Source organism: Platalea leucorodia (assembly GCF_965183815.1).
Source record: "Platalea leucorodia genome assembly, chromosome: 1".
NCBI classification, from domain to species: Eukaryota; Metazoa; Chordata; class Aves; order Pelecaniformes; family Threskiornithidae; genus Platalea; species Platalea leucorodia.
The window spans coordinates 46,404,415-46,431,492 of NC_138823.1; the positions used below are offsets into that span (position 1 = coordinate 46,404,415).

At 36.5% G+C, this 27,078-nt stretch overlaps 1 protein-coding gene across 7 annotated transcripts in view; it reads left to right on the top strand.

Annotated features, from left to right (window-relative positions):
* Nucleotides 1-27,078, top strand: part of PRKDC (protein kinase, DNA-activated, catalytic subunit) — an 87,317-nt gene that overhangs the window by 27,983 nt on the left and 32,256 nt on the right. For all 7 annotated transcript variants that reach the window (XR_014228683.1, XM_082316541.1, XM_082316540.1 and 4 more), the window contains 29 exons: nucleotides 670-878; nucleotides 1,017-1,149; nucleotides 2,226-2,384; nucleotides 2,706-2,909; nucleotides 4,895-5,080; nucleotides 6,037-6,141; nucleotides 7,098-7,265; nucleotides 7,562-7,689; nucleotides 8,724-8,931; nucleotides 10,108-10,286; nucleotides 11,378-11,546; nucleotides 12,089-12,154; nucleotides 12,579-12,651; nucleotides 12,872-13,020; nucleotides 14,256-14,393; nucleotides 14,594-14,713; nucleotides 15,628-15,771; nucleotides 15,990-16,141; nucleotides 16,738-16,869; nucleotides 17,311-17,422; nucleotides 18,943-19,067; nucleotides 19,161-19,310; nucleotides 19,723-19,896; nucleotides 20,785-20,883; nucleotides 21,559-21,769; nucleotides 22,338-22,527; nucleotides 22,895-23,110; nucleotides 24,427-24,539; nucleotides 26,518-26,649. Coding sequence is in view for 6 of the 7 variants with exons in the window: in XM_082316541.1 (XP_082172667.1) it covers nucleotides 670-878; nucleotides 1,017-1,149; nucleotides 2,226-2,384; nucleotides 2,706-2,909; nucleotides 4,895-5,080; nucleotides 6,037-6,141; nucleotides 7,098-7,265; nucleotides 7,562-7,689; nucleotides 8,724-8,931; nucleotides 10,108-10,286; nucleotides 11,378-11,546; nucleotides 12,089-12,154; nucleotides 12,579-12,651; nucleotides 12,872-13,020; nucleotides 14,256-14,393; nucleotides 14,594-14,713; nucleotides 15,628-15,771; nucleotides 15,990-16,141; nucleotides 16,738-16,869; nucleotides 17,311-17,422; nucleotides 18,943-19,067; nucleotides 19,161-19,310; nucleotides 19,723-19,896; nucleotides 20,785-20,883; nucleotides 21,559-21,769; nucleotides 22,338-22,527; nucleotides 22,895-23,110; nucleotides 24,427-24,539; nucleotides 26,518-26,649 (4,344 nt within the window). In the remaining variant the exon portion in view is untranslated. The remainder of the gene's footprint in view (nucleotides 1-669; nucleotides 879-1,016; nucleotides 1,150-2,225; nucleotides 2,385-2,705; nucleotides 2,910-4,894; nucleotides 5,081-6,036; nucleotides 6,142-7,097; nucleotides 7,266-7,561; nucleotides 7,690-8,723; nucleotides 8,932-10,107; nucleotides 10,287-11,377; nucleotides 11,547-12,088; nucleotides 12,155-12,578; nucleotides 12,652-12,871; nucleotides 13,021-14,255; nucleotides 14,394-14,593; nucleotides 14,714-15,627; nucleotides 15,772-15,989; nucleotides 16,142-16,737; nucleotides 16,870-17,310; nucleotides 17,423-18,942; nucleotides 19,068-19,160; nucleotides 19,311-19,722; nucleotides 19,897-20,784; nucleotides 20,884-21,558; nucleotides 21,770-22,337; nucleotides 22,528-22,894; nucleotides 23,111-24,426; nucleotides 24,540-26,517; nucleotides 26,650-27,078) is intronic.

Sequence of the window (27,078 nt, forward strand, 5' to 3'; positions counted from 1 at the left end):
CCTGTGTATTCCAGCTGTACGTTGACTGTGAGACTCCTGTATATTGATTATGAGATTGTCGTTCTGTATGGAGTACTTGCAACGAATATTTCCTGCGTGACTCCTGATGGCCTTAAATGTGTGGAGGTGATAGCTGCTTGAAAGGCAGATTGTGGCAATTCTTTCTTGAATTCAATATAGATATTCAGGTCTCTCCATTTGCCTGGCTTTGATGTAATATAAACTGTATTTAACTATATGAAGTATAGGACTTATGAGTCTCTTACGAAACTTACACCGCCAGGTTTAGTTCTGAAACTGCAACTGTCTCTTGTTTTAAGCAAATCTCTAATAACATGCACAGAGGTTTACATCTGGTTTCAAGGTGATAACAGGTGTATAATCAAGACTGAAACAGGCCTAGATGGACATAAAAGATCTTATGTGCAGTTTGATGAGATAGCATATATCTAGTGTATATTTTTATAAATAATTTCTGTGTATTAGCACGATTGATTGAAAGTCAGACATTTCATAGAGAAAAAGAATGTCACTTACTGAGAATAGTTACTGTTCCATGCTTTGTTTCATTTTAGATATAAGAACTAATGATAAGTTACGAAGAATAAAATAGGGAAATCTAAATGGATTTTGAAATAAAGCTTTTATTTAATGTTTTATTCTTTCCAGCTACTTGAGAAGGAATTGCTTAATGCAAGCCTGATAGAGCTTCTGGTGATGACAGTGTGTGATCCATCACATGTAGGCTTTAACACTGCTGATGTGCAAGTCATGAAAAATCTCCCAGATATCTCAGTAAGACTCATGAAAGCTTTGATGAAATCTCCCTATAAGGAAGCTTTGAAACTGTGCATAAAAAAAAGAATCACACCGCAGAGGTAAGTAGGGGCTTTCTGGTACGCATGAATCCAAACAAATGCCACTCACCATGAGAAATGGAAAGTAAATAATGTTGTGTATGGTTGCACATGGAGCTCCCCACCAGTGTAATGTTATTGCTTCTCTTTTCTCATTAGCCTTGAGGACCTTTGTTCTGTTGATCTGTTTAATTCAGATGCACGTTTTGATCAAGTTAGATTAAGTGCCGTCCTTTCTGCCTGCCAACAACTCCAGAAATCTGGCCTGCTGCATTCTGTTCTTCACAATCAGGTAATTGTTTATCCAGAAAATAATGGTGAATATTTTTATACAGTAAAGAGCTTTTCCTGTGTAAAAGGCCAGTATGAAAACAGAGGACAAATCAGATGAAGACATTGTGTAAATTGAGATCAACAGTGAAGAGCTGGTGTTGAATAGGATCAGAAATAAATGTTTTATGTTTATTCTGCAAATCTGAGTAGCACAATACTGAGGTTTGAACGATCTTCATAATTACGTCTGTCTTTCTCCAATTTCCAGGGCCTGGAAGCAACCAGAATCTACCTAAAACTTCAGTTTAGTGAGCTTCACAAGACTGAAAGGTCAAAAAATCAGGATTTACTATCCTATAAAGGAGGCATTTTTCAACAATTTTTAGACGGAGAACATTCAAAGTGATGAGGGAAATTAGAAAAGGCATACATTCTGGCTGATCAGAAGGAATGTAGTGGGTCTGAGTTGCAGGAAGACAGGATGGAGAGCAGTTGGGCCATGGGGATCTAGGCTATATTACTCAAAAGAACTCTTTCTACTGAGTTTCTGATTGTAGTCAAACTATTTTACTTTAGGCAATTGAAGGAAAACAGGCTACGCAACAGCCACAAGGACTGAGACAATTTGTCTACTGGAGACAAGGCTATATTTAGCAAGTAACAAAACATTGAATTTCTGTGGAGTGTTTGCCATATATCCTCTACGTCTATACAAAAGCTAGAGCTGTGATTGTAGGATGGTGATATTCAAGGAGCTGCATGGTTTACCTTTTGTGGCCCGCCCATTCTAAGCTGTTCGTTTTATTTTTGTAGTAGTGTTGTTATCTGAAAAAGATCTGGAGGAGGATCAGAATCTTTTGAAGATTTTCAAATGACTGTTAGTTTGTTCTGAACTTTGTACACAACAGGGTTGTCTGGTTAAAAGTCTTGTTCCTCAGTTAGAAAGGTGTCTTGTCATGGTATATTTGCATCGCTTTGTAAGAAAATGACCTGGAGTTCAAGTGTTTTCATTAGCTATACAGGTGGATTGGAAGCCCTCTATGTTATTTTTTTTTCAGCTTATACTAATTGTCACTTGTTTGTTTATTTCCATAGGATGAAGGGCCTCATTTCTCAGTTGGCTCTAAGCTTCTTTCAGTTGTTTATAAAGGTATTGCACCTGGGGGTGAAAGGATATCTCTTCCATCGTTAGACATCAGCAGTAAGCGATTAGCTGATCAACTCCTGCAGCTAGCCTTTGCTATTGATGACCAGGTAGGATACGGGTCTCCAGTTCTAATACTGAATCATCATTTAATATTCATCATCAGTAATCTTCTACCCATATTTTGGGTAGATAAGGCTAATGTTTTATTCATAATCCTACAGAGGAACTGTAAGGATTCTTTGGTTTAATTGAGTGGCAATTGTAGGTAACAAGCATTTCAGAATACTGTTCGTGCTTTATTTTTGTGCTTTCTGGTAACATGAAAGAGTTTGGGATGGAAGCTTTAAAAAATTCATGCACTTTTGTAAGAAATGAATGGACTCTAATGTGCTTGAGATAACTCTGTCTCTATACCTTAATTTTCACAGTGTGAGGAGCTAGTAAGTCTGCTGTTGAACACAGTGGTGTTATCTGTGCCATTATCAGGAGCATCCCAGAAGAACCTGATCAATTTTTCTCATGGACAGTATTTCTACAGCCTGTTCTCAGAAACCATCAATCAACAGCTGCTGAAAAACCTGGATGTGATCATAGTCCAGCTTATGGAATCATCTGTCAGCAATCCCCAAATGGTATTAGACATCTTCGTTATCCTTTTAAAGTCAAATGGGAATGTTAGAGGTAACACTTTTCTTGTTGTTATAGGTAGATGTAACTGAGTGTGTAGTGGGGAAAAGTGCATTTGTTTTTTTTATTTTTTTTGTCATGGTCTACTGGTGCCTACTGGTGATACCTTGATGATCTCTGGCAGCCTGGCATAACAGGCTGTCTGTCATCTTACATCAAACTGAGTGGAGAGTGCTTACCTATTACCTATCCTATTACCTGAATTTCAGGATTTTTTTGCATAGTACTTCAGATCGAGAATGTCCTTTTAAAGCAAGTCTGATTGTTCCTATTTACTGTGTTTTGATTTTAATTGTAGAGTGGTCCCAGAGCATGTGGACTGGATTTGTTTTGGATAAAACTAAACTGGAAAATGAACTCCAACCGCTAATGGGCACTTAGTCCGCAGGACTAGAGTAGAGCTAGATCAAAGTATTAAAAAGAGAGACAAACACGTACACACAGTCCCCTGTGACCTGAAATAAATACAGGGTAGATGTCATGTACTTAGTCTCAGCACCACTTGTTTTGCTCAAAAGATTTTATCCTGTTGGTCGACACTACTTATTAATGTAGAGCTCACCTTCAGGTCCACAAAGGAAGCGTGTTATAATTGAGAAGCCTTCTTTCAGTGCCTCTGACAAACAGAAGGATCAAAAAGAAATATCAAAAGTCCATTTTCCCTTTTGCTTAAAAAGATACTCAAGAAAATAGATCATCCTTTTAAAAATAATTGGATCTTTTTTTATCCAAGATGTTATGCTTAAAGATATTGCTTCCAAGTACCATTTTAAAACACCGGGAGCATAATTTTTTATGATACCAGAAATTGTTTAATTTGATTTTAGAGAAATGTGTGTATGTTTTAAAAGGCTGGTTCTTGTGCTGACTTTGTAGTATTTCCTGTGCAGAGCGTGCCACAGTAGATTGACATTTAAAAGTGTCTCTGATAAATGATAGACTACTAATTTACACTGGCTACATGTAGCAATAGTGTTAAAAGTCTGCACTTCATTAATTTAATTAAGGTAAATAGCCAAATTGGGTCAAACAAACACTTTTCTGTTGTCTGATGATAACATTAATCCAGTTTATTAGGTGGTTGCCAACTATTCAAGATGAGAATACAGAATTCAGGTTTGGAAGTCAGTGACCATTAGTTTTAATCAGGTCTTTCTTAGACTGAAGAGATTGAAACGTACTTTGTTCATATCTGGTATGCCATGGTTTTATGTTTCTTTTCAAAACGTATGCAAATAAGTTAGCATGTGTTCTATTTCTCCTATTTCTCAGCTTCACACTAACTGAAATTTTCAAGTGTTGATCTTTAGAGTCATTCTGGATTATCATCTATTTCTCCATATTCACAAAAAAGGTATGGGAAGAAATTGCTGTACTCTGAAACAGCAGTACATTGGATAGAAGTCTCTCTTTTTTTTTTTTTTTTTTTTGGAAAGTGTATGCTTTTAATTTCCTGGAGAGAGACATCTCCTTTATCCTTCTGAGATTTAAATCTAGCGTTGCTATGTGATGCAATAAATTAAACTTAAGTTTGCTGATATATCAGGGTAGGATTTTCTTAAGATTTCCTTAATTAGGCATTTACTTTCCATTAAATACAGTTATATTTAAGGATGTGGGATAGAATGAAGATCATCTAATTTTAGATCCTAATCTTAGCTTTCCGACAGAGTTAGCTTTCTTTTCTTCCAAAGAAGAGAAAGGTGCTTCTGATTTAGCTGCTTTTAGGACAAATAGTAAGTCAGACAGAAAGAGCCCAAGTTGAAGGGTTTTTCTTCTTTCCCTTTTAACAAGAAACTTTTTAACTTTGAGTCAGGTGTTCTGTTCTCCTGAATCTGTGATGGTCTTTTATGATTGCCCATACCAATGAAGAGATCCTATCATCCTTTCATTTGGGATGCAGGAATCTACCTGTTGTTTTTCCTTCCAGGTTGGTAGCATTTTGAATGGCATGTTAGATCAGAGTTTTAAGGAGCGTACTGTACGCAAGCAGCAAGGAGTGAAACTGGTCACAGCTGTACTAAGAAACTGGAGGAAACTTGACAGCTGGTGGGCCAAAGGTTCAGCTCCTGAGAGCAAAATGGCAGTCTTGACCCTGCTGGCAAAAGTTCTGCAGGTAGGCGTTGCTGTATAAAATCCAGGTAACTTTTCTACTTCTGTAGGAATTGTATCTTGTTTTAAAGAAATGCTACTTCATTCTAATGTTTTATGTTTGGAAAAAGAAAGAAAAAAAAGTTGGACAATATCAGAATCTGATTTTTTTATTTGCAAAGTACAAAAATATTTGGACAGGCAGATATTACCAGATTTTGCTCTTCTCACCCCGCCACCTTTTTTTTTTTTTTTTTTTTTTTAAACTGCTCTCATGTTTTAGCTGCCTCTTTTCCTTCTGGAGAATAGGTACAAGTGCAGAGAGTAAACTTTGAAACTAAGCAGCCTCTCATAACATTCTTTGTCATGTTGGCATCCAGAAAGTCACAATGGAGGAGTTCTACCCATATCAACAGGCTGCAGAAAGATCTTTATTTCAGAGACCTTTAATTTCTGTTACATTGGGGTTTTGGTCTTTTTTTTCTTTCTCTATTTTGAAAACATAATTTATCTACTTATCCTATTGGGTTTTTTTAGGAGCTTGTAAAAGTAGCTGTATGCAAATATACAAAAAGATCATGTATTGGGAATTTTCTTTTCTTTTTTATAATTAATTATTTTAAACTTGAATTGTTTTAAAGGTCTGTGTTAGGACACAGAATGTGATCTGTGTTGCTACATTAGGTGGCAGTGAAGTGACCAGTAGGAAATCCAGCTTTGAGAGGGAGCTTGATATTTTTTTGAACTGGAAAATATCCAACATTATGATTTTGTTTGTATTATGTAGGAGCTTTTAGAATTCTTTGTGATAGTCCTTTTAAAACCAGAATTACTCTGTATGTGCTTTCTGTTAATTCAGTGTATTTTTGGAAATAAACAACTCTATAGCTTGTGGGGTTTTTATTGTTCATTAATACAATGATCTCTTTGACTAGTTTAAAAAAAAAAAAAATAATTTTTTTGTTTCTTCTGTCATTCCAGATAGACTCTTCAGTTTCTTTCAATACCAATCATGAAGCATTTACAGCTGTTTTTAATACCTATACCAGTCTACTTACTGATCAGAATTTAGGCTTAAATCTTAAGGTAAATGGCTCACTTCAGTGGCTTCACTGGCCTCCCCAGATTAGAATGTTAGTCGTTCATGAAATTCCCTGTTATTGGGCTTAAATTTTACATTAGTTTGTGCAGTAACATGGACACCAGTTCCATTTTTTATTTTCCTATTCAACATCCTAAAAATTGTAAATCGTCCTTCTTCAGACAGAAGGCAATATCACAGATGATGTGTTTTAGTTTTAGATGCTTGTTTTTTTCTTGCCCTACTGAAAGGCATGTAATTTTTAGGAAAAAACTTACTGTCAGTTGCAAATAGTTTAGACCTCTAAAGTGTTCATTTGAGAAGTGACAGCTAATCAGGCTTTTAGCAAGGACTGGCATTTCCTACATGTCAAATTACAAATGTCTGCCATGATTTCAATGTCCATGTCTGCAAGCATGAGACCAATATTAATGGATTAACTGCTATATGTGGCTTGGTCAGGAGAGGGAGATAAAGTACTGCATACTGAAAGTAGAAGTTATTAAAGATGCTGGAGCATAACGTTTGGACTAGAAGATTAAAAATTCTCCACTTAGAAAACATCTTTGCATGGTTGCTGCTCTATCAGTTTACCTTTGGCTAGACAGAGTTTTGTACTTTCCTGTGCATTCAAAATGAAGTTTGGGATCTTGCTTTAGCTGCCAGGTGGTGCATTAAATCAGTCACTTGTGTGATACTGGGTGCTTGCTTAGAAGAACAATGAGGTCTTATTCATAGCCATGTCAGCCATGAGATATTAATTAAACTCCCACTCAGCAGTGACCGAAGCTTACTTTCTGAACTAGCACCTGAAAGATGAGCAGCTACATAACCTTTATCAGTACACTGAGCCATTGAATCAGTAAGCACAACCGCTGCTGATTATTTTGTGATCCTATTCAGCTTGCTTCATAGTCAGAGAATAATTTCTTTAGTGTGAAACTGCATTTCTTTTCTTCAGGGCCAAGCAGTGATAATTCTTCCGTTCTTCACTAATTTGACTGGAGAAAAACTTTATGACCTTAAGAATGCTCTTGATCAACTTGTAGCTTTCAATTTTCCCATGAGGTCAGATGAGTTTCCAAAAGGAACCTTGAAGCACAATAACTATGTCGACTGCACTAAAAAGGTCAGTATTTTTAGTGAATGTGTAATTAGAAGCTTAAGTGAACTATGTCAAGAAACAATGTTTCACTGAGTCTGGAGTTAGAGATACATTTAGTTCGTGTAAGGAAATCAGCTTTTCTGTTTCTGAGTTATGTCTTTATCGAGAAATTTAACTTAAAGATATGTATTGAATTCCACATTAAATGCACATATCCTTCTGAGCATCTGCTTCTGATCAGTACTGAAAAATAATTACACAGTTAGATGGAATTGTTTGGATCCAGTGTGGCTCCTTGTTTTATGCATTACTTTTTTCAGTTTTTAGATGCGCTGGAATTGTCTCAGAGTCCAATGTTGTTGCAGTTGATGACAGAAGTCCTCTGTAGGGACCACAGACATTTCATGGAGGACTTATTTCAATCCAGCTTCAAAAGAATTTCCAGAAGGTGAGTTTGGTCTATTGGATTTTGCTCTTGGTCTCATTGAAGTTTTGCCGAAGCAAATGTGCTTCCTCTATTATGTTGTCCTTGTAATAGTGATGATTTACACATAAAGTTTTACATAATAGTTTTAATTCAGATTTCACTTTTGTCTTCACATTTCAGAAATATTTCTTAAGTATGAACGAGTGGCACCAACTTCCAGATAACACTTCCAATGCCTGGGCAAATTTTGTAAAGCCTTCTGTAAATTAGCGTGTTCTGGCAGAATTCAGTTGAAGACCGTAATTGTGTGTGACACCTATATTTGCGCTCCCTGTATAACCACATGATCACTTAAGTTGGTAACGCTTAAACTGACAGTGAATTACTTTGTTTAACCCCTTTCAAAACACAACAGCACGTTTATTTAATGGAATGTTTCCAGAGTGGTAAACTGTAAACTCAAACATGCTCTGTCCACAGAAGAGGTCTTCAGTCTCTCTTCCAAACCAAACATTCCAATTCATGATGACCTATTAAGTAGTGACTATTTTGGAGCGTGTAGTTTCCTGGACAGAGTCATTTATCTTATGCCCAAATCCCATTTCTGAAGTTATAGCTTTTATAAAATTATTCAGAACAACAGTTCATCTAGTAGTGGAACACTCGATAGGCCACAGAAGGACCTGATAACAGTGAAGTCTACTTTTTTTCCTTGTTTGCCCCCATCCTTCACATGTACCAGATAATTTTTTTGTTTGTTTTTTTGGTTTTTTTAGGTTGTTCAGTGAAAAGGGACTGAGAAAGCTAATGATTGCTTTTGGATTAAACTAATAAAGATATACAAACAAGTTTACCATCTGTTTCAGAGTAAGAAGCTGAGATTTTCTTTGGAGAGCTCCACAATAAGTGGCAATTCAACCTGATCTTGCATGTCTTGTAGGATGATAACCCAAGAGCGTATGAATGCAGACAATAAAAATTTTAAATGTCAGGGAGTTTTAAAACATAAATGGAGTCTGGTAGAGTTTTCATCTTGAGTTTTCCATCTTGTTTAGGAGCACCACTGACAAACAAGTGATACTGTTGGACACTGTTCACAAAATGTTCCAGAGTGAAGACCTTCTTTCAAATACTACCCGTCAAGCATTTGTGGATCGCTCCCTCCTCACTCTCTTGTGGCACTGCAGCTTGGATGCACTGAGAGAATTCTTTGGCAAGATTATAGTACAGGCTATGGATGTACTCAATTCCAGATTTACAAAGGTATGAATTTTTTTTGTTTTGTTTTTATTTATTTTTTTTTTTTTTTAGGATTGGGGACGGTCTCATAAAACGCTGGTGTTGGTATGTAAATTTTGCTTAACTTTGAGTGAGACACTAATTGAAACCATTTGCTTTCCAGTTTTCTTTGTCTTGAAGCAGAAGTTTGTGCCAATTACATGGTTAGGTTATTAGCGAGAAACTTTTCTTTGTTCCCCAACACACCATTGCTTTGAAGTTAATGTATGTTTGCATATCCACTGTGTATAAAAATTGAAGTCGGAATGTTATCTGTATATATCTACAGGGGTCTGAAGTTCTGTCAAAACCAGAAACCCCTTTTAACTTTGAAATATAAAAGCTGTGTAAAATTGTAGTCTGCTACAATTTGTAGCAGAGAGAGGTTGTGAGATGTTGTGGTGTGAGAGAGAGGTATTCAACCTCCGTAATGAAAGCTCTTAAATTAGCTGCCTTACTTCTAGAGAAAGAAACACATCTTCTAATCATTGCTAAGATCCTTCAGCAAGGGATTAGGAGTGCAGATCTTCTTTTCTCTATTTACAGCCTATCCTCCAATTCAGAGTATAGTTACATGCAATGATTTTGTTGTCAGTGGAGGTCTGTGCTCTTCCCATAGTTCTTCACTCTCATGGTTTTGCTGATGCAGCTGTTTAAAGGCAGCAAGACAAACAAGATGCTGAAATTATTCAGATTTAGTAATAGTTACTAAAAACAAAATGCTAAAACCAAGATTTATGTAGAGTCACCCCCACCGTGTTTTTGTTGCTGTAAATGTTGGCACCAAAGTGAGGTGCTTAAAGAAACCCATGAATAATACCGAGTATGGTGACAGGTATGTATGTTTTGCTTACAGGTGTCATGAGTCTGAGCTGTTACTTGGTATTCTACTTATTTTACTCCAATATCACTATAATGATTTAGGGCAATTGTAGTTAAGGCAGCTCACCTGATAAAGAGCAGGTCAACATAGTTTTAAGAACTGCATTACACAGGAACTCAGAATCTGTTAGTCTTTTATTATCATCAGCTCTTTTCTCTGTTTTAGAAGGTAAAAGTAAGCTGAAGGCTGTTTAGTAGAAACTAGAGTGACTGTGGAGCTACTTAGGAAGGGCAGGATCCAGGAAATCTCTTTCTGAGGTTTTGCTTATTTGTTTCCAGTCCAATGAATATACTTTTGATACACAAGTCACCAAGAAAATGGGGTATTACAAGCTGCTAGAAGTGATGTATTTGCGTCTTTCAAAAGAGGATGTTTACTCCAAGGACTCTGAAATTAACCAAGCTTACCGTGGCTCCATGAGTGTAGAAGGGAATGAACTTACCAAGACGCTAATAAAGTAAGACTATTATTTCTCTTATTTCTTTCTAATTTCTAATTAGGTTTTGGGCAGATACACTTTTAAAGTATGCTATATAAAGCAGAAAATTGATTTGTTCAAGGGTAAAGGTAATCTGAGGTGTAGCTTTTGATTTTAAATGGAATACACAATATTCAATTTGCATTGATAGAACGATCTCTAGCATAGACTGCAATCCTATGTTAGGATAACTTTTGCCTCCTGTTTTTGCCATTTTTTTTTTTCTAATTAAGCTTGTACTTTTATTTTTGCTTTTCAATATGATTCTTGGCCTTTAATTTGTGTTTTCACAAGTTCAGTTTCAGTATACTTACACTTTTATGTAGAGTATGGTTCTGTGTCCTAAGACAGGTATTTATATGATTGATGAGAAGATGGGATGGATTTTCATTTACATTTCATAATATAGCAGCACAACCAGTAGGTGTAATTTGGTTTAATCACCACTGCAGAGGGGGACAAAAGATTAATAGTGAATATATATGCTAATTAATATTATTTAGTTTGTTTAATATTCTGAAAAAAAAATAAGATACCTGAATTGCTGTTTGGGTTTTTTTTGTTTTGTTTTAATTTTATTTTACAATACTATGTCTTATGAGTACTGTAAAGAATTTCTTGGCTATGATTTGCAGAAAATCTATAAATGGCTATGGGCAAAAGACCAATAAAAATTGCATCTAAACTGGTTTTCTCTGGCTAATCTGTAGCATAGCTTAGCATGCCTGTCCATTCATAATTTCTTGGGAAAGGACCATGAGAGAGATTTTTGCACGCGTTGGAACATATCTCCATCTTATCTGAAAATGGCCTATCATCATATTCCTGACATTAAGGACTGCTGTGTAAATACCTGGGGAAGTTGGCTTTCTCATTGCTGAACAGTTCCATTTTAGTGCAATATACCTGCAGAGAACTTGAACAAGTCTGAGGTGGTTTAATGCTCATACTGCTATAATAATAAAGAACTCTTGAAATTCTGTTGATTCACCGCTCTCTGGTTGGGGCCTTTCGTCTGCTTCTTAAAAGAAGACTTCTGATGGTGTTTTCTTACCTGTTTGTATTTTAAGGTCATGCTATGATGCATTTACAGAAAACATGGCAGGAGAGAGTCAGCTGTTGGAGAAGAGGAGACAATATCACTGTGCAGCGTATAATTGTGCTATTGCTGTTATCAGTTGTGTCTTCACTGAAAGTAAATTTTATCAAGGCTTTCTCTTTACAGAAAAATTAGAAAAGGTAAGAAGCTGTTGTTGCTGTTAGAAGGCTTCCAGAGCATGAGACACAAAGTGTTTTTACCTGATTGCAATAAATCAAAGAATCAAACCTGAATGGCGTGCAATTATATTAACAAAGTACCCAGTGAGGCAATAGAAGGAGTCGTAGCTGACTTTCTTTCATCCTTCATGCGATTGGAATCGCTGATGAAGGTTTTACTGTCTGTTTGGAAATGAGTGAAGTAATGATACATTTACGCTGTTTTCCCTTCACTCTCAATCAGTTTTCTAAAATGTGAGAAAAAAACCTTATTGTTTAAGTTCTCCAGTGCTTGCAATATACTTGAATAAGAGATACTCTCTTTACGGAGCACATTGTGGTGTGAATTCTTGGTAGTTGAATAGCAAAATTTTCTTAAAAGTATTGATCTAGAAGAGAAAACATATTTTCTATATTGTACGTTGATCTGTTGTTTTTTAAGAAGAAATAAAATACGTTTAGAGCAATTGTTATCGTGTCCAGCATTATAATTTTGATATTTCCAAACATGCTTTGGTTTGCAGAACTTGCTGATTTTTGAAAATTTGATAGACCTGAAGCGTCAGTATACATTTCCTGTAGAAATTGAGGTGAGTGGAATTTCTGGGCTTTAGTGTTCTGAAGTAAAAAATTAGTATGACTCACAGTGTAGTCACTGTAGACCAGATCAATTCTCACAGAGAAAGAAGATTCTGTAGCAAATAAAAAATAGAGTACTCCTCTAATGTTTTAAAATACATTCTTCTGAGAGAAATCCAGACTTGAAATTTAAAACACATCTGCAGTGCATGTGACTTTAAAATACTTTTTAGCACACTTACTCTGGTAATGAACAGCTGTAGCAATAAGTAATTTCGCTGTTGTTTTGTAGCATTAATTATAATAATTTACAACATGGGATTTCCATTCATGTTAAATGGTTTTGATCATTTTTTGGCAGTTCTGTAAATAAATAATTGTAAATAAACTGTAAATAAAAAAAATAATTTTCAAACTTTATTTCTTGCTATTTAGGTGCCTCTGGAAAGGAAGAAGCGGTACATTGCTATTAGAAAGGAGGCCAGGGATGCAGGGAATGGCGATCAAGGTATGAAAGTCATTTATGACTGAAAAAAATGCCTTCTTACCTTTCATACCGTGTTCATTGATGTGTTGCTAATCGGCTTCTACTATAGCAGGAACAAATAAAAGCGTTCAATGTACTTCATCTAACGACAAATTCCCACCCACCCTCAAGTTTTAGTGGCCAATAAAGGCTTGTTTCTTGTAATTACCTTGATTAATGGTCTATTCTTTTTCCTATTTAGATGAACCCAAGTATTTAGCTTCTGCATCATACATGATGGATAGCAGTTTGAGTGAGGAAATGAGTCAGTTTGATTTTTCTACTGGAGTCCAAGGTTTTTCTTATAGCTCCCAAGATGTTACAGCTAGCAGCACTCGTTTCAGGAGAAAGGTAATTTAGTGACTTATGTGCTGTGAGGAAGAAAAGTTTTATGCTTTCTAGCAGTTGCATAAATTTATTGGGGTTGAGAAAGAGAAATTTCTAGTCTCCTATATTTGTTCTACTTGACTGAGAATGGATTCCTCCAGAAGATGAGGGAGGGGACATGAGCTGTGTTCTGTCGGTCATTTTTCTTCTTCCCTCTGTCCACTGCCTACAGCTGGAGAAAAGCAATGCCCTACTTTAGTTTTCTAAAGTTGAGTAATGTGAGTGAAGTCCAGCCTGAGTTGTAAAAAGGTGGCTTGTGACTTCGTGTGCACTCAGGAGTATGTGATGGTTGCATTTTGCTGTCAGGCAGCTGGTTTCCTCATTTCCTCATTTCCCTCTTCTTTTGGTCTTTGAAGGCACTTGACCAAGCTGGGTGTATCAAATGCATGGAATAAATGATCAAACACTTTATTATTTTTGTATCTCTGTTGTGGCATCTTGTATTTAACTGTTGCTCTTGGAAGAACAGCATTTAATTTAATATATTCCAAGACTTGAAGTTGTGTTCCTTCTGCAGCCAAGATATGTCTCATCAACAGTAATACTGATAGGATAGATATTTGCTATAAAACAGAAAGAAAGCTTGTAAAATTATCATAGATACTGAAGATGAAATCTTTCAAAATAACTGTTGACATTGGTAAAGATAAACTGTTTCCATGTTTTGGAGCAAGGAGGTGTTTCAGCTGCAGTGAAGTTAACCAGAAATGTACTTTCTATCTGCTTTGTGTAGTAATGTCATTTCTAACTATAAACAATTTTCTTTTGTGATTTATTCTGTGTAGCAAAAGAGAGAGCTGCTATGGTTGCTAGTCAGTGTGAAACAACACATCCATAAAAATAGGGCTTTCCCCCTGTGAAGTGTTAACACATTCTTTCAGCTATGAAATGAAATAATTTCTGTGACATTCACCTAGCTCTTCCTGCTTCCAGCAGTTGCCACACCTATCCTGGCGGGTAGTAAAGTCAGAGTAATGTGAAGTTGACATCTGTTGGCACAGAAGTAAAAGATGTGCCCAGCTGGTGCATATATTTGGGAGGCATCTGTTTGAACCACACATTTGATGTATTCCCTGTTGTGCACACTGAGCATGTAGTCAAATCTGTAAACACAGATAAGATCAGAATGACTCTTGGCATATCATGATTTAAAAGCAAATACAGTGTTATGATTAATCACAGTAACATTTTTTTTTCAGGAGCCCACAGAATACATGGTTTTAAATGATGAAGTGGAACTGGAAATGGATGAACTCAACCAACATGAATGTATGGCTTCTATGACCACTCTGATTAAACATATGCAGAGGAACCAGATCACACCCAAAGTGGAGGAGGCCAGTATTAACCAAAAAGTTGGCATTTTTTCACTAATTATACCAAGAAAAGGGAGTCATGATTGAATCCCTTCATTTATTAATTTTCATGGCTATATTATAATGAGACCTGTGTGGCTCAAGCTGGGGGCTTTTTGGCTTGGTAAGCCTGTTTGCTCCAAGAAGTGAGTTGATTTTTGCTCATCTCTTTTAAATTTCAGGGGACAGTTCCAGCAGATCTTCCTCTTTGGATGAAATTTCTGCATGGCAAATTAGGAAACCCATCAGTACCACTAAATATTCGTCTCTTCATAGCAAAACTTATTGTTAATACTGAGGATGTGAGTAATTTTTTTGTCATATTTTTTATGTTAACATAACAGGTTGTATTATAATATCAACTGTATAACTCTTGTCGGGTAAAATATTTCATCAGCTGAGACTTCTGGGGCATTCAAAGTGAGTAGTTTGCCATGATAAAAAAAGAGCTCGCTCATAGCCCAAAATTCCAGATAGTGTGAGTATTTTGAATGTAATATAAATACTTTTTCTCCCAAACTCTACTTCTATAAATAGAGGGTGTCCACAATATGAGTCTTCTGTAAACTGTAAGTAATTGATTCATTGATACTGGGCAAGAGGTATGGCTGATTATGTTTGCCATCTTGGAAGGAGCAAATATAATGTTTTTTTAATGGTCACAGGTGAGTCTTATGGAAACGCTTAGAGGTAAATGATGTTCTGGTTGCAGAAAGATATTAAGATAGCATAATGTGTCTTTGCCCAAGAAGAAATATTTTCTGACTCTCATTCTTGGGTAAAACATTCTCATCCTATTTCATACAGTGATTTAAAAGTATAATGTTTCTGTCTGAAATATTCCAAATCCAAAATACAAAAAGGCTGAATTTCAGAATTAATTCAAGAAGCTTTAACACCCACTTAATGCCACTTTCTTAGGAAAGCTGTCTGAAATGGAAGGGTAGATGAATGGCATACTCTTTCAAATCTTTTAGGGCCAGGTTTTCTGCGTGAGAGCTGTTTTATGTGGGCCCTGGTGAAATAATTAACTTTATGTGAATACTTGGTTAAAGGTTTCTAAGCAGAAGTGAGGAATGTAGTTATGGATACTTTCTATTTTAAAGTTACTTTAAAATTTTTGTGGTTGTTGCTTCAGAGGCTAAGCAAAGTGATAAAAAGTTATCAAATAGTTGGATAATTTGTACTTGATCACTGATTCTTCTGTTTTCCATAGGTTTTCCGACCTTATGCAAAGCAGTGGCTTGGTCCGTTGCTGCAGCTTGTTGTTTCTGGGAATAATGGAGGTGAAGGGATTCATTACATGGTAGTGGAAATAGTAGTTACTATCCTTTCCTGGACAAGTGTATCCACTCCCAAAGTAAGGAAATGTGAAATTCATTTTTATTATTATTGTGACCATTTGGTAAGGAATAAGCGAGCTTGTTATTATGCGCTTATAATAATTTTCCACATCAGTCCACTGTTTCTTTTAGTTACTAACTTCAAAAATAGCTTATTTACTTCCTTGCTTTCATAAAACAATATATGTCTTCACATTGGAGTCATTATGTGTATTTTTGCTCCTATTCATTGTAGGGGAATATTAAAGATGAGGTTTTGGCTAACAGATTGCTTGAATTCTTGATGAAGAATGCCTTTCACCAAAAAAGAGCTGTGTTCAGACACAATCTGGAAATCATAAAGACAGTTATAGAGTGTTGGAAGAACTGTCTCTCCATACCTTACAGGTAAGCATTTAGACAATTGCTTTCTTTTATCAATATTTCAAGAATATAAGTGAACATTATTAAAGGAGATAAAAAGGTAAATTCAGCTGCAGTAGTACACTTTTTGTTCCTGGTGCTGACAGTAGAACTTCAGAACTGAACTCTCCAAAGGTTGTAACTTAATTTGCAAAACAACAAGGAGAGAGACAGGGAAGACATGTAGAGGATTACAACAAAAGCAGGAGTAATCTCTACAAAGACTTAAGTTTTATTTGAAACTTTGGGTATTATCACTGAATATTGGTGTGCTCTTAGTAAGACTTCTGCGATCTGCTGTGCTCCTGAACTTGTTGCAGAGAATTTGTGTGGCCTTACAATCTCTTTTTAGGTTGTTTTTTTTCCAAAGACTTGTTCATTGAAGCTGAATACTTCTTTCTGAATATATGCTTTCTGCTCGTTTTGGTGGGAGTGTATATGCATGTATACGTACTTTCTGCTGGTTTTGGTGGAATTGTATGTGTGTATATATCTGTGTATACACAGAGAGTGAGTGATTTATGGTGTGTAAATTTTGGGGTTTTTGTGTATATCACTACTTTTATGTTTTTATTCAACAGTTTAATATTTGAAAAGTTTTCTAGTGGAGATCCTGATACAAAGGACAACTCAGTGGGAATTCAGCTGCTGGGAATTGTTCTTGCTAACAATTTACCTCCCTTTGACCCAAAGTGTGAAATAGATCGTGTCAGGTGAGAAATGCAGCTTTTTGGAGAATGATTTTGATAAAAGCTTAAGACAAAGAGAGCACATTTAACCTATCAGCATGAAGTATGGGAGCTGGATAGCTTGTTTATCAGAATTGTTTGTCCCATCATCCCTTTGCTGTTGTCTGTCAGATGTAATGCTTTTCTAGCTGCAAACTACAGACCACATTTATTTTGGAAAATACCTAGGAGAATGTAAGCTGTTTTTATAGTGGGCCTCAGGGTTGCAGTGTGATGGGAATTAACAGAGTCAGGAATTGCCAAAGCAGGGATTTGAGACACTGCAGGTGGAAATCCATGTTGTGCTGTATTCACTCTTCTAAAAGCAGTCACTGTTCCCCTCGGCAGCTCAGGTGAGTTTTTTTGTTTCAGTGTAAAATTGAATGCTGGAGTAGTGGCTTACAGCAGGTCTACCTTTCGTGTTAGGTATTTTCAGGCTTTGACCAGCAACATGGGCTTATTAAAGTATAAAGAAGTTTATGCAGCTGCAGCAGAAGTGTTGGGACTTGCTCTTCAATACATTGCTAAGAGAGAAAATGTAAGTAAGTGAACTGCATTGTGTGTTTGACCATTCCTGACTTAATTCTATGTACATCTTTTATATGACTACTCAATTCAGCTCCAAAAATTAATGTATTTAAAACTCAACAGTCTTTGTCCAACAGATCAAGTTAAAGATTTAAACTATTGACTCAAGAGGAAAAAAATTTGAGAGCAGACTAAGTGCAGAGTTTTTGCCTTGCTGTTTTGGAGCTGACAGTGAATGGTCTCTTTCTGAGGCTTCGTTCAGCTTTTGCCAACCAGCAACACTGGCATCGTACATTTAAAGTGTGTTTGGTGGTTTGTTTTTGGTTTTGTTTTTTTTTTTTTTTTCTTTTAAAGGAAAAAAAATTAAATTGCAAGTTGGGAGGCTAGGGGCTACCTTTTGAATATCTGTATCTGAGGATGTTTAACAACTCGTAAGTTTTGATGTAAAATTTAAAGATATTGTATTTAATTTTGAATCCAGTTATTTTCTAGGTAGTGGCTAAGGTGAATGCAAAACTGTTACTCACCAAATCCTACAGTACTAGAACTAGGGGATAGTGCTTAATGATCACAGAAATCAGTTTGAGACAGATGCTAGAAGTACTTCTTTACACAACAGTTACTGAACTTCTGGAATTTGTTGCCAGAAGAGGTTCTAGAGGTAAGTAGCATCTAGTAGATTCAAAGAGGAATTAGGCAAATTCATGCACAAAAAAAAGATCCATGAACAGGTTCTAAAAACAATAGACAACAAGGTACACTCTAAGATCCCTAGTCTAATGATGGATGCATGTTGGGTTGTATGAGAGAAAAGGAGGACAAAATGCAGCCAGGCTCATGTGCTCCCCCTAAATATCGTTCTGCAGCTGCTATTGGAGACAAAAATACCAAGATATTGGCTAGGCGGATTATTAGTCTGACCTTGTAGGTTATTCTTACTTCTCTCCCTACTGTTCTTACTTCTTTCCCTACTTAATTGCATTCTGGTTGTTCTTTCACAGTTTGTAGAGCATACTTCGTAAGCTGAATTTCTGCAGTCTTCTCTTTCACAATCTTCCAGGTTCCATTATAAGCAGTATTTTGAATAAATGAGCAAAGATTGTGCAACTGTTTTATCCTATACAAAGCTTATTTCTTTGACATTAAGTGAAGGTTGCTGATTATTTTTTCATCTTTTCACTAAAAATGTCTGGTTTTTTACATTCATTAATTGGAAATCTGCCATACTGAAGGAGAAGCTACTTATTATTTATCTAAGCATACTAAACAATGTGTATTTCAAAATTAAGGTGTTGGTTCCAAACCAATCAAAGGAAGCTCACAAATGTATTGTTTAAGCAGGCAATCATGTATTTCAGTCAGGCATAGCTGTACAGCAGCCATGAAGCACCATAAATGTCAAGATGAGGTGGGTGGATCTCACCTAGCGAAATGCACTGGAATCAAACAGTACAGCAGTAGAACTACGTGTCATTAAGGTGGTTATGAGTTTCATGGCTATGCTTGTCTTACTGTCTTTCTCATTTTCAGGTACTTGAAGATCCAGTTTATGATTGTGTCATAAGACAATTAAAACATCATCAGAACACCCAACAGGATAAGTTTATTCAATGCTTGAATAAAGTTGTTAAGAATTTTCCACCTCTTGCTGACAGGTGTGTCATGATTTACATGGTATGTTCATTGTAGATCTAGAGGAATAATAGAAAATAACTTGCTTTTCTTTGTGGACTTCTGGTTATGTTAAGGTTTATGAACGCAGTATTCTTTTTAATACCCAAACTTCATGGTGTGATGAAAACCTACTGTCTGGAAGTAATAATGTACCAGGCGGAAGAAATACCTGATCTCCACTTGCAGTTAAAGAGTAAAGACTTTATCCAGATCATGAATCACAGGTGAGTGGTCATGTGATTACAAATGTGGATGCATAGTCTAAACTTTTTGATAACATTTTCTGTGCTGGCCACAACATTTTTACATTCAGAAGCATTTATAATTCATGTTCACTTTTTGGTCGCTGCTCTCCTAATTTGAGCTAATGGAATCTGTGAGTTAAGATTGTTAGCTGACTGTGAAAAACAAACAAAAACCCCTAAATAGCAGTAAGGTGAAACACCACTGGGATGTGAATTTCTGTAGTATGTATTAGTTCAGTTATATTCTTACTCTTAACTCAAAGCTATTTGCCTAAAGCCTTTTATGCAAACCCAAATATTATTGCTAAAACCTAAACTGATCTTCTGGTACTGTGTGTAGCAGTGAAGAGAAAAGCAAAGTAATTGTTCTTTTTTTTTCCTCTCTTTTTAGGGATGATGAAAGGCAAAGGGTTTGTTTGGATATAGTGTACAAGATGCTGTCTAAACTAAAACCACTACAACTTAAAGAACTTCTTCCTGGAGTGACAGGGTTCATTTCTCACCCTTCTGTGATATGTCGACAGCGCATGTATGATATTCTGATGTGGATTTATGATAATTACAGGTGTGTATTCACTGCAGATGTTGTCTTTCAGTGGTTTGTCACAGGCAGAGTGAAAGTGCTTGTAACATTGTCTTCCAACTTCATATGTCTCAGTGCAGGATTCTCTCAGTTCTCGGAAGAACAGAGCCTGTGGTTTGCCTAAGTAGCTCTGGCCTTTGGTGGCAATTTGATCACGTCCACTAAGGGACAAAGACTTAGACCTGAACTTTAGCCCAGAACTAGGATGTTGCATCACCACAGCACGATGGCATAAGGGATCTTAGCTCTGATGCTTCCACTTTTTTTCGTGTTACCAGAATTTGTAACTATAAGAATTGTACACTAGAGAAATTTGCTTGTAGGTAGAAAGTGTATTAAGGCACTTTGGCATGATCTAGATCCCTTCAATCTGGTAGTATAAAGATGTTCTTTCTGTTTGACCCTTAGAGGAGGGAACAGGCATGTACTTAGTTTGCCAAGTGGGTTGCTGTTGAATCATCTAACTTAGTTGGGTTCTATTATATGCCTTTTCCCAAGATAACTTAACTATTTGAATGGATAATTATTGTGAAGAAAAACTACAGGCAATTTTTACTCCAGCGTCACTTGGGAAGAGCTAATTCTCTGCCTTTTTCTCAGTTTTAACCTTGCAAACTCAGAATTACTTCTGTTTGACCTTTGTAATAAATACCTAACCTGCATTATTTAGCTTTCTGATTTTTACTTTTCTAAGTAGTGGAGAGGCAAGACATTTTGGGCAATGAATATGAAAAAATGTAGTGTTGTCATGCCAAGTTGTGATTTTTATAAGAAGAGCATGTTCCTCTTTTTCTCCCACCATCCTCATCCCCTTATTTTACTACCGATTGTTTGAGAGAAGTCATTAAGACATTTTTCTCCTAACATCAGTGATCCAGAAAGCCAAGCAGATGGTGATTCTCAGGAAATACTCAAACTGGCAAAAGAAATCCTGCTTCAAGGACTGATTGATGAGAATGCCGAACTGCAGTGAGTAAACAGTGCTGTGATGACTGACTGAAGTAACGAATCCCTAAATTGCTCTGTTTATCACAGAAGACTTGATCCTTAGAAGGTTTTTAAGTATTTTAATATCAGAAAGTAACAGTGAGATAACATTATTTCCTTTTCTTCCAATAAGTTAATTTACAAAATTGTGTCCCATCATGTTACACCAAATGTAAGTGAAGCACTGAGCTTTTGAACAAACTTCTGAGTCATGGAGAAGTTGTTTCAGTATGTTAGACCTTATTCTGCATTAATGTTCTGGAGTTTTTTAACAACAAGGTGGCCTTCACTATACACAGACACACAAAAATAGATTCAGTGTTGGAGGATGTTGGATTTTTTTAATTTTTTGGTGAAGCAGAAGATAGAATAGAAGATCTCTGGTGTGATAACACCCCTAGCACTTCTCAAGAGGAAAACAACTTGATAGAAGTAATTTTTTCAGACTAAACCTTTAATATCAGTCGCGTGGCATAGAGCATGGTAGATAAATGAGGAATTTGGTATAATTCAATGGAAGATCCATGGCATGAAAGAGTTAGCTGAAGGTGTTATAATCTTATTGTGGTTTGTTTTTTTTTTTAATTGACTTTTTTGATAGCATTGTGTTTTCTGTTTGCAGATAACAAAGAATAACTTTATTCTTTACCTTTACAGATTAATTGTTAGGAATTTTTGGAGTGACGAGACAAGGTTACCTGCAAATATTCTTGATCGCATGCTGGCGTTGTTAAATTCTTTATATTCTGCCAAGATTGAAACACAGTACTTGAGTCTAATCACAAATTTTCTGCTTGAAATGACTAGCAAGAGCCCGGATTATTCCAGAAAAATATTTGAGCATCCACTATCTGAATGCAAATTTCAGGTGAATTGTAATGTGTTATCCTGTGTGCAACCATGTGACAAATTCCATTCCTTAATGTAGTTACCACTTGGACAAGAATGGCATAGTGAAGGAGATTTTTGAAAGTGTGTTTTGTACTCCGTAGTTAATATCTGCAACAGTCATGGGTTATGCACGGTATCAGAAGTTTGATGATTTTGTGGGGGCAATAATTTTGCTTTCTTTTTTGAAAAGAAAGATTTAATTAAAATAATTACATATACCAAGTATAGCTGATGTGTAGAGTAATGAAATACTTCAAAAAGAGGGTAGTGGAGAGAAGCACCATAAGGTGTAGAAAAACTGTGAAGAAATAAGAATGCTAGTACAAGAGCTGTAAATCAGTCCCCAGCTGACCAGTCCAAATTAGTGAGCTTTTTTGCTGAACTACGAAGAACTTCTATGTGTTTGGGTTTTTTGTAGTCCAGTTCTGTCCCTGTACCTGGGATGATGTTTTAAATTCTGTACTTTAATTTCTGCTGTCCTGTCTTAAGGAAGGCAAAAAGCCTTCATTCTTATTGTTCTTACTAAAATCTTCTTGTGTTCCTAGGACTTTGTGATTGATTCCAGCTGGCGTTATCAAAGTACCATGCTCACACCTATGTTTGTAGAGACTCAAGCTTCTCAGAGTATCCACAGGAATTTATCACAAGATCGATCCCTTTCTGCTTCTGGGTCAGTCGGTGGTCGAGTGAGGGCTACCCAACAGCAATATGAATTTACACCTACCCAGCATGTCAGTAAGTCCAGACCAGTGTCTTCTGAAATTTTCTTGTTAGCTATAGGAATGATATCATTCTCTTCATTGCTGTTGATTATGAATTTTTAATATAAAAGTATAAATGCATTTAATATTTTGTTTTCAAGGGCTTTTTTTAGCATTATGAGAAAAAATGTCCAGGCTCATTTTTATTAATGTGGTCTATATTTTATGTTCTGCCTAATGTAAAAGAAGTTTGTCTCTTACCTAACAGCTTGAAATCTATTCTGCCCATAAACACTGGAAATTATATTTTTGAGGGAGAAAAATTACTCCTAGATGTTTTCACCTTGTTTATATTTGGATGTGTTACAGCTTTTTTACGAATTTTTTTTTTTTTTTTACAGGTGGTAGAAGTTCTTTTAATTGGCTAACTGGAAGCAGCATTGACACATTGGCAGAGTATACAGTTCCTTCATCCTCTGAATCCTTGTCTACATCCATGCTGTTAGTTAACAAACGGAGTGAAAAATTTAAACAACCAACCTTTAAACCAGTGGGGTTGGATTTCGGGAAAAAAAGGTTGGGTTTGCCTGGAGATGAGGTGGACAGCAAAACTAAAGGTCTGTAAGCCTTATGATGCAATTTCTATATAAATATTACATTTTTATAGACCATCTTTGTCAGTTATTTGGCTGGCAGTCCATTATCTTTGAGACATTCTAATTGCGGTTCAACTTGAGAGATTTTGTTTCCAGGAATGTGTGGTGATACATAATGTGTGGCAAAAGGCTAGAATTGCGCTAGGAATTGCAAAACTATATGTTGCTAGACGAAAGAACTGACTGGATAAGAAACCAGCCAGTGTGATCTTTGCATTCCTACCTCTCCCTAAGACGATTGTAGCATGAATGTCAGATGGTTCTGTCCCTTCTGTTTTAAATTTAACTGCTTATCTCTTTAAAGAAGAGATCTCTTTAAACATAATTTTTCCAGACCATTTCATCTGTGCTGACACAGTCTGCAACAGATTGCAGTCTGGCATTAGAACTGCCTGCTATTTTCTGAGAATGCTCCTTCATCCACCCAGTCGATAACTGAAAAATATCAGTACTGTTCTGGAATGGCTTAGGCTCCTTCTCCCCATTTCTTCCCCATTTCACCCTTGCCTACCTCGTCATTAAAATTTTGACTGGAAGGCTGAGAGTAGGAGTTCAGGCAGAGAGCTTTAAAGATTGAACTTTTCAACACCTGAGAGATGTTTCAGGGCAGTTTTGAATGGACCACGCTGAACTACAGAAAGAGAGAGTTCAGTCTACCTTCCTGTCAGTCCCTGGTCTTCTACCAGGAAAATACCAGTTATAGTGGTATGTTTTTGTTTGTTTACTCTTCTTTCCTAGGAAATGGACTGAAGTGAACAGTCTGTAAAGTGGCCTTTCTCCACGACTGTCCTGAGCAAGAGTTGATCCAATGACAGTTCTGTAATAGTAACTTAAAAAATATAGTACTATATTATTATTATCCAATCTTTTAATATATTTAGCACCTCTTATATGTAGGGAGCTGTATACTTTATGGAATATGGTGCAAATGCCGTACTTGCCTTTGAGAGCTTAAAATAAATCTGTCATACGGGGCAAATTTGTTCATGAATTTTAGTGCCTTTCCCAGTACAAGTTTGACCCTTATACCTCATCCATGTGCTTAAAGTTTTTATATAAATGCTTATTACCTCTTCTCCTAAGAACAACTTAGTTTGTTTTAATTTGCTATCTTGTTGAAAGGCCTTGCATTGAGTTGTTGGATATGAAACTTAGGACACTAGCTGGTAAACTAGTAAATACAAAGATGATGTTTATTTATTATATGATGCTCTTGCCTTAAATCTGAAGTTTGTTTGAGAAAGGAAAAGCTGTGGACATGATCATGTGCTCTCTAGGTATAGAAGAACGAGCAGAAATTCTAAGACTGCGGAGGCGTTTCTTGAAGGACCAAGAGAAACTCAGTCTGATTTATGCTAGAAAAGGTGTGGCTGAACAGAAAAGAGAAAAGGTTTGTCAGTCCAAATAAGTTTAAAACCTAAAGTCCCAATGCCATTTGCAGTCTTGTACTTCATCTCTAGAAGTAACTTTGTGAAGAAAGGGTAGGTGTAAGATACTGGTTGCTACTTCAAGAACTTTAGAAGGTTTTGTTTGGAAAACATGATATTTATGTGCTTAAAGCTAAATAATGTTACTTAGCATGAGCGAGAAAAGAGCTGGATGATACTTCCAGTCTACCACTTGGCGTGTATGAAGTGATTTTATGTGATGGAGTCCCAAACAGCTATGGGAAGCTTTTTGCGGTTGTCATCCTGGAAACTAGGAGCCTTGGAGCTACAGTACTCTGCAGAAATAGTTGGAGAGCATTATCCAGTGTCTGAAGGTGAACTCAAAAATGTGATACAGCTGATGGACTAACCAGAACTGTTGCGTACTTTTAACCTGAAGGAATGTCAGTAATAATCATTTGCTGAATGTTTATCAAGGCCAGAAACTTAGTACTATGTGGGTTTCCTGGTTGTGTTATGTACTTACAATAAGTTTAAGTATTTTTAAGCTCTGTCACAGTTTTTCAGAGGTTCACGTTACTAAAAATAACATACATTATCACCCAAAAATGATAGCTGTTAGACCAAGAGCAAAGGTAGCGAGGATTGAGAGCTACCAGTTTGAGACACTCTTATAATTCTTTGCAGCTGCAGACAACTGTGTAAACAGAACTTATGTCTGGAAGAACCACACAAACACCTATTTTAGCCAATTTATATTTACTTGCAGGCTAAAGCTACCATTTCCTCCCACCCTGTAAGAGAGAACCTGTAAGTGCGTTCTGTATGACAGTCCAAAATACAACCAACTAAAAACCCTGTGATATTCCACAATAAAAGACCAGAGGAGACTATGAATGCTGTCAGGACCCCTTAAACTTGTCAAGAGATTTGTTGCACATAAACACATGTGGAACTTGGTGGCTTGCGTTAATACCATACCTGATGGGGCAAAACAGGAAAAAGTAGGTCCTGAGCAAGAAAGTATTTGGAAATAGCTTTAGCAAAGTCCTAATTTCTCCCAGCATATTTCTTTTGAAAGTTGTTTGAAAATCATCCCTTTGAAGTTGTGTAGAAGGAAAATGGGCTCAAACAGCAAAATTACGGAAGGTTTACAGAAGAGAAAAAAAAAAATCTTGAAGCTTTCTTCTGTTTCCCTCTTCCATTCTACCAATGTATATATCCACCCATTGTCTGCTGGTTTAACTGGTAATGGCAGTAGTTAAAAATAAAATCCCAGCCTCTAAACTTACTGCTGATTTCCTTATAGTCTGTCAGTGCTATGAAAAGGAAGAGAGGCAGAGGAAGAGATAGGTTTTGTCTATATCTGGTAGTAGCTCTTGTTCAATTTAAATGTATTCCTTTTAAGCCTCAGCAAAAGGTGGGGCAGCTATTTTAACAACTGCAGTTTACAGCAGTTTTGTTACAGTTTGGTTTAAGTTTTACTAGGAAACAGTTCTACCAGGTTCATCTTTCTTCCTTCCCCTCCCCATCCCACTGTGTGAAACAAAACACACTAGCTTTAGCAACCTCATTTTACTTTGCACTTGGGCCAGGCTGAAAACAGTCATATAATGGACTACTGTGGCTCAGCTGGCAGGCAGTAACTTACTAAACCGTAGCAACTCACTAGCTGTCAGTCACAATCATTCTCTTTAAACGTGACTTAAATACTACCTGTGTGGAAGCAGGAACTACAAGGCATTAATATTAAAAGTTAATTGCTGAAGTCATTCTATGAACAAGATGCTGGAGGTTTTATTTACTAAGATAATTTTGGGTTTAATCCTATTACAGCTTTATGGAAAACTTATTTGTTTAATAAGCATGGCAAACGTTTATAAAACACTTCAGAAATGCTCTTGCTTGTTTTGTCTTATCTAGATACAGCTCTTTCTAAGTAATATGATTTTCTTTTTTAACACGAGCAATGCATTTCAGGTGATGAAATCTGAGCTGAAGATGAAGTATGATGCCCAGGTTACTTTGTACCGAAGTTACCGAGTAGGAGACCTTCCTGACATCCAGATTGAATACTGCAGTCTCATTGCCCCTCTGCAGGGCCTTGCCCAGGTCTGTCTGCTTTTCAAAGGTCAATTGTGAAGTCTTGTGTTCTTGTAGGGAAAATGATGTGTAATTGGGCAACTGCTTTCAAAACTGATTTGTCGTTTTGTAGTCAACCACTGTGACACACATTTAAAGAGTCTATTTTGAGGGAGTGTTTCTCCTACCCCTGGGCTGGTGCAGTGATGAGAGAAGATGCCTTGTAGCTTGCCTCACCTGAGCAGTTGAGTTGAACACTGAGGACCTGAGACATCAACTGTTGTCCATTGCCTCTGGGTTCCTCTGCTTGAGAAACAGATGGTGGTGGTCTTCTCAGGCATCATTGCAAAGGACATCTCACTGTACAGCAACAAAACAGCCATTTTTATTCTTTTATATGGCTCTAGTGGAGCTGTAAAAATACGAATGAGGTTCCTGTGTCTAAGGCTGGACTCAGAC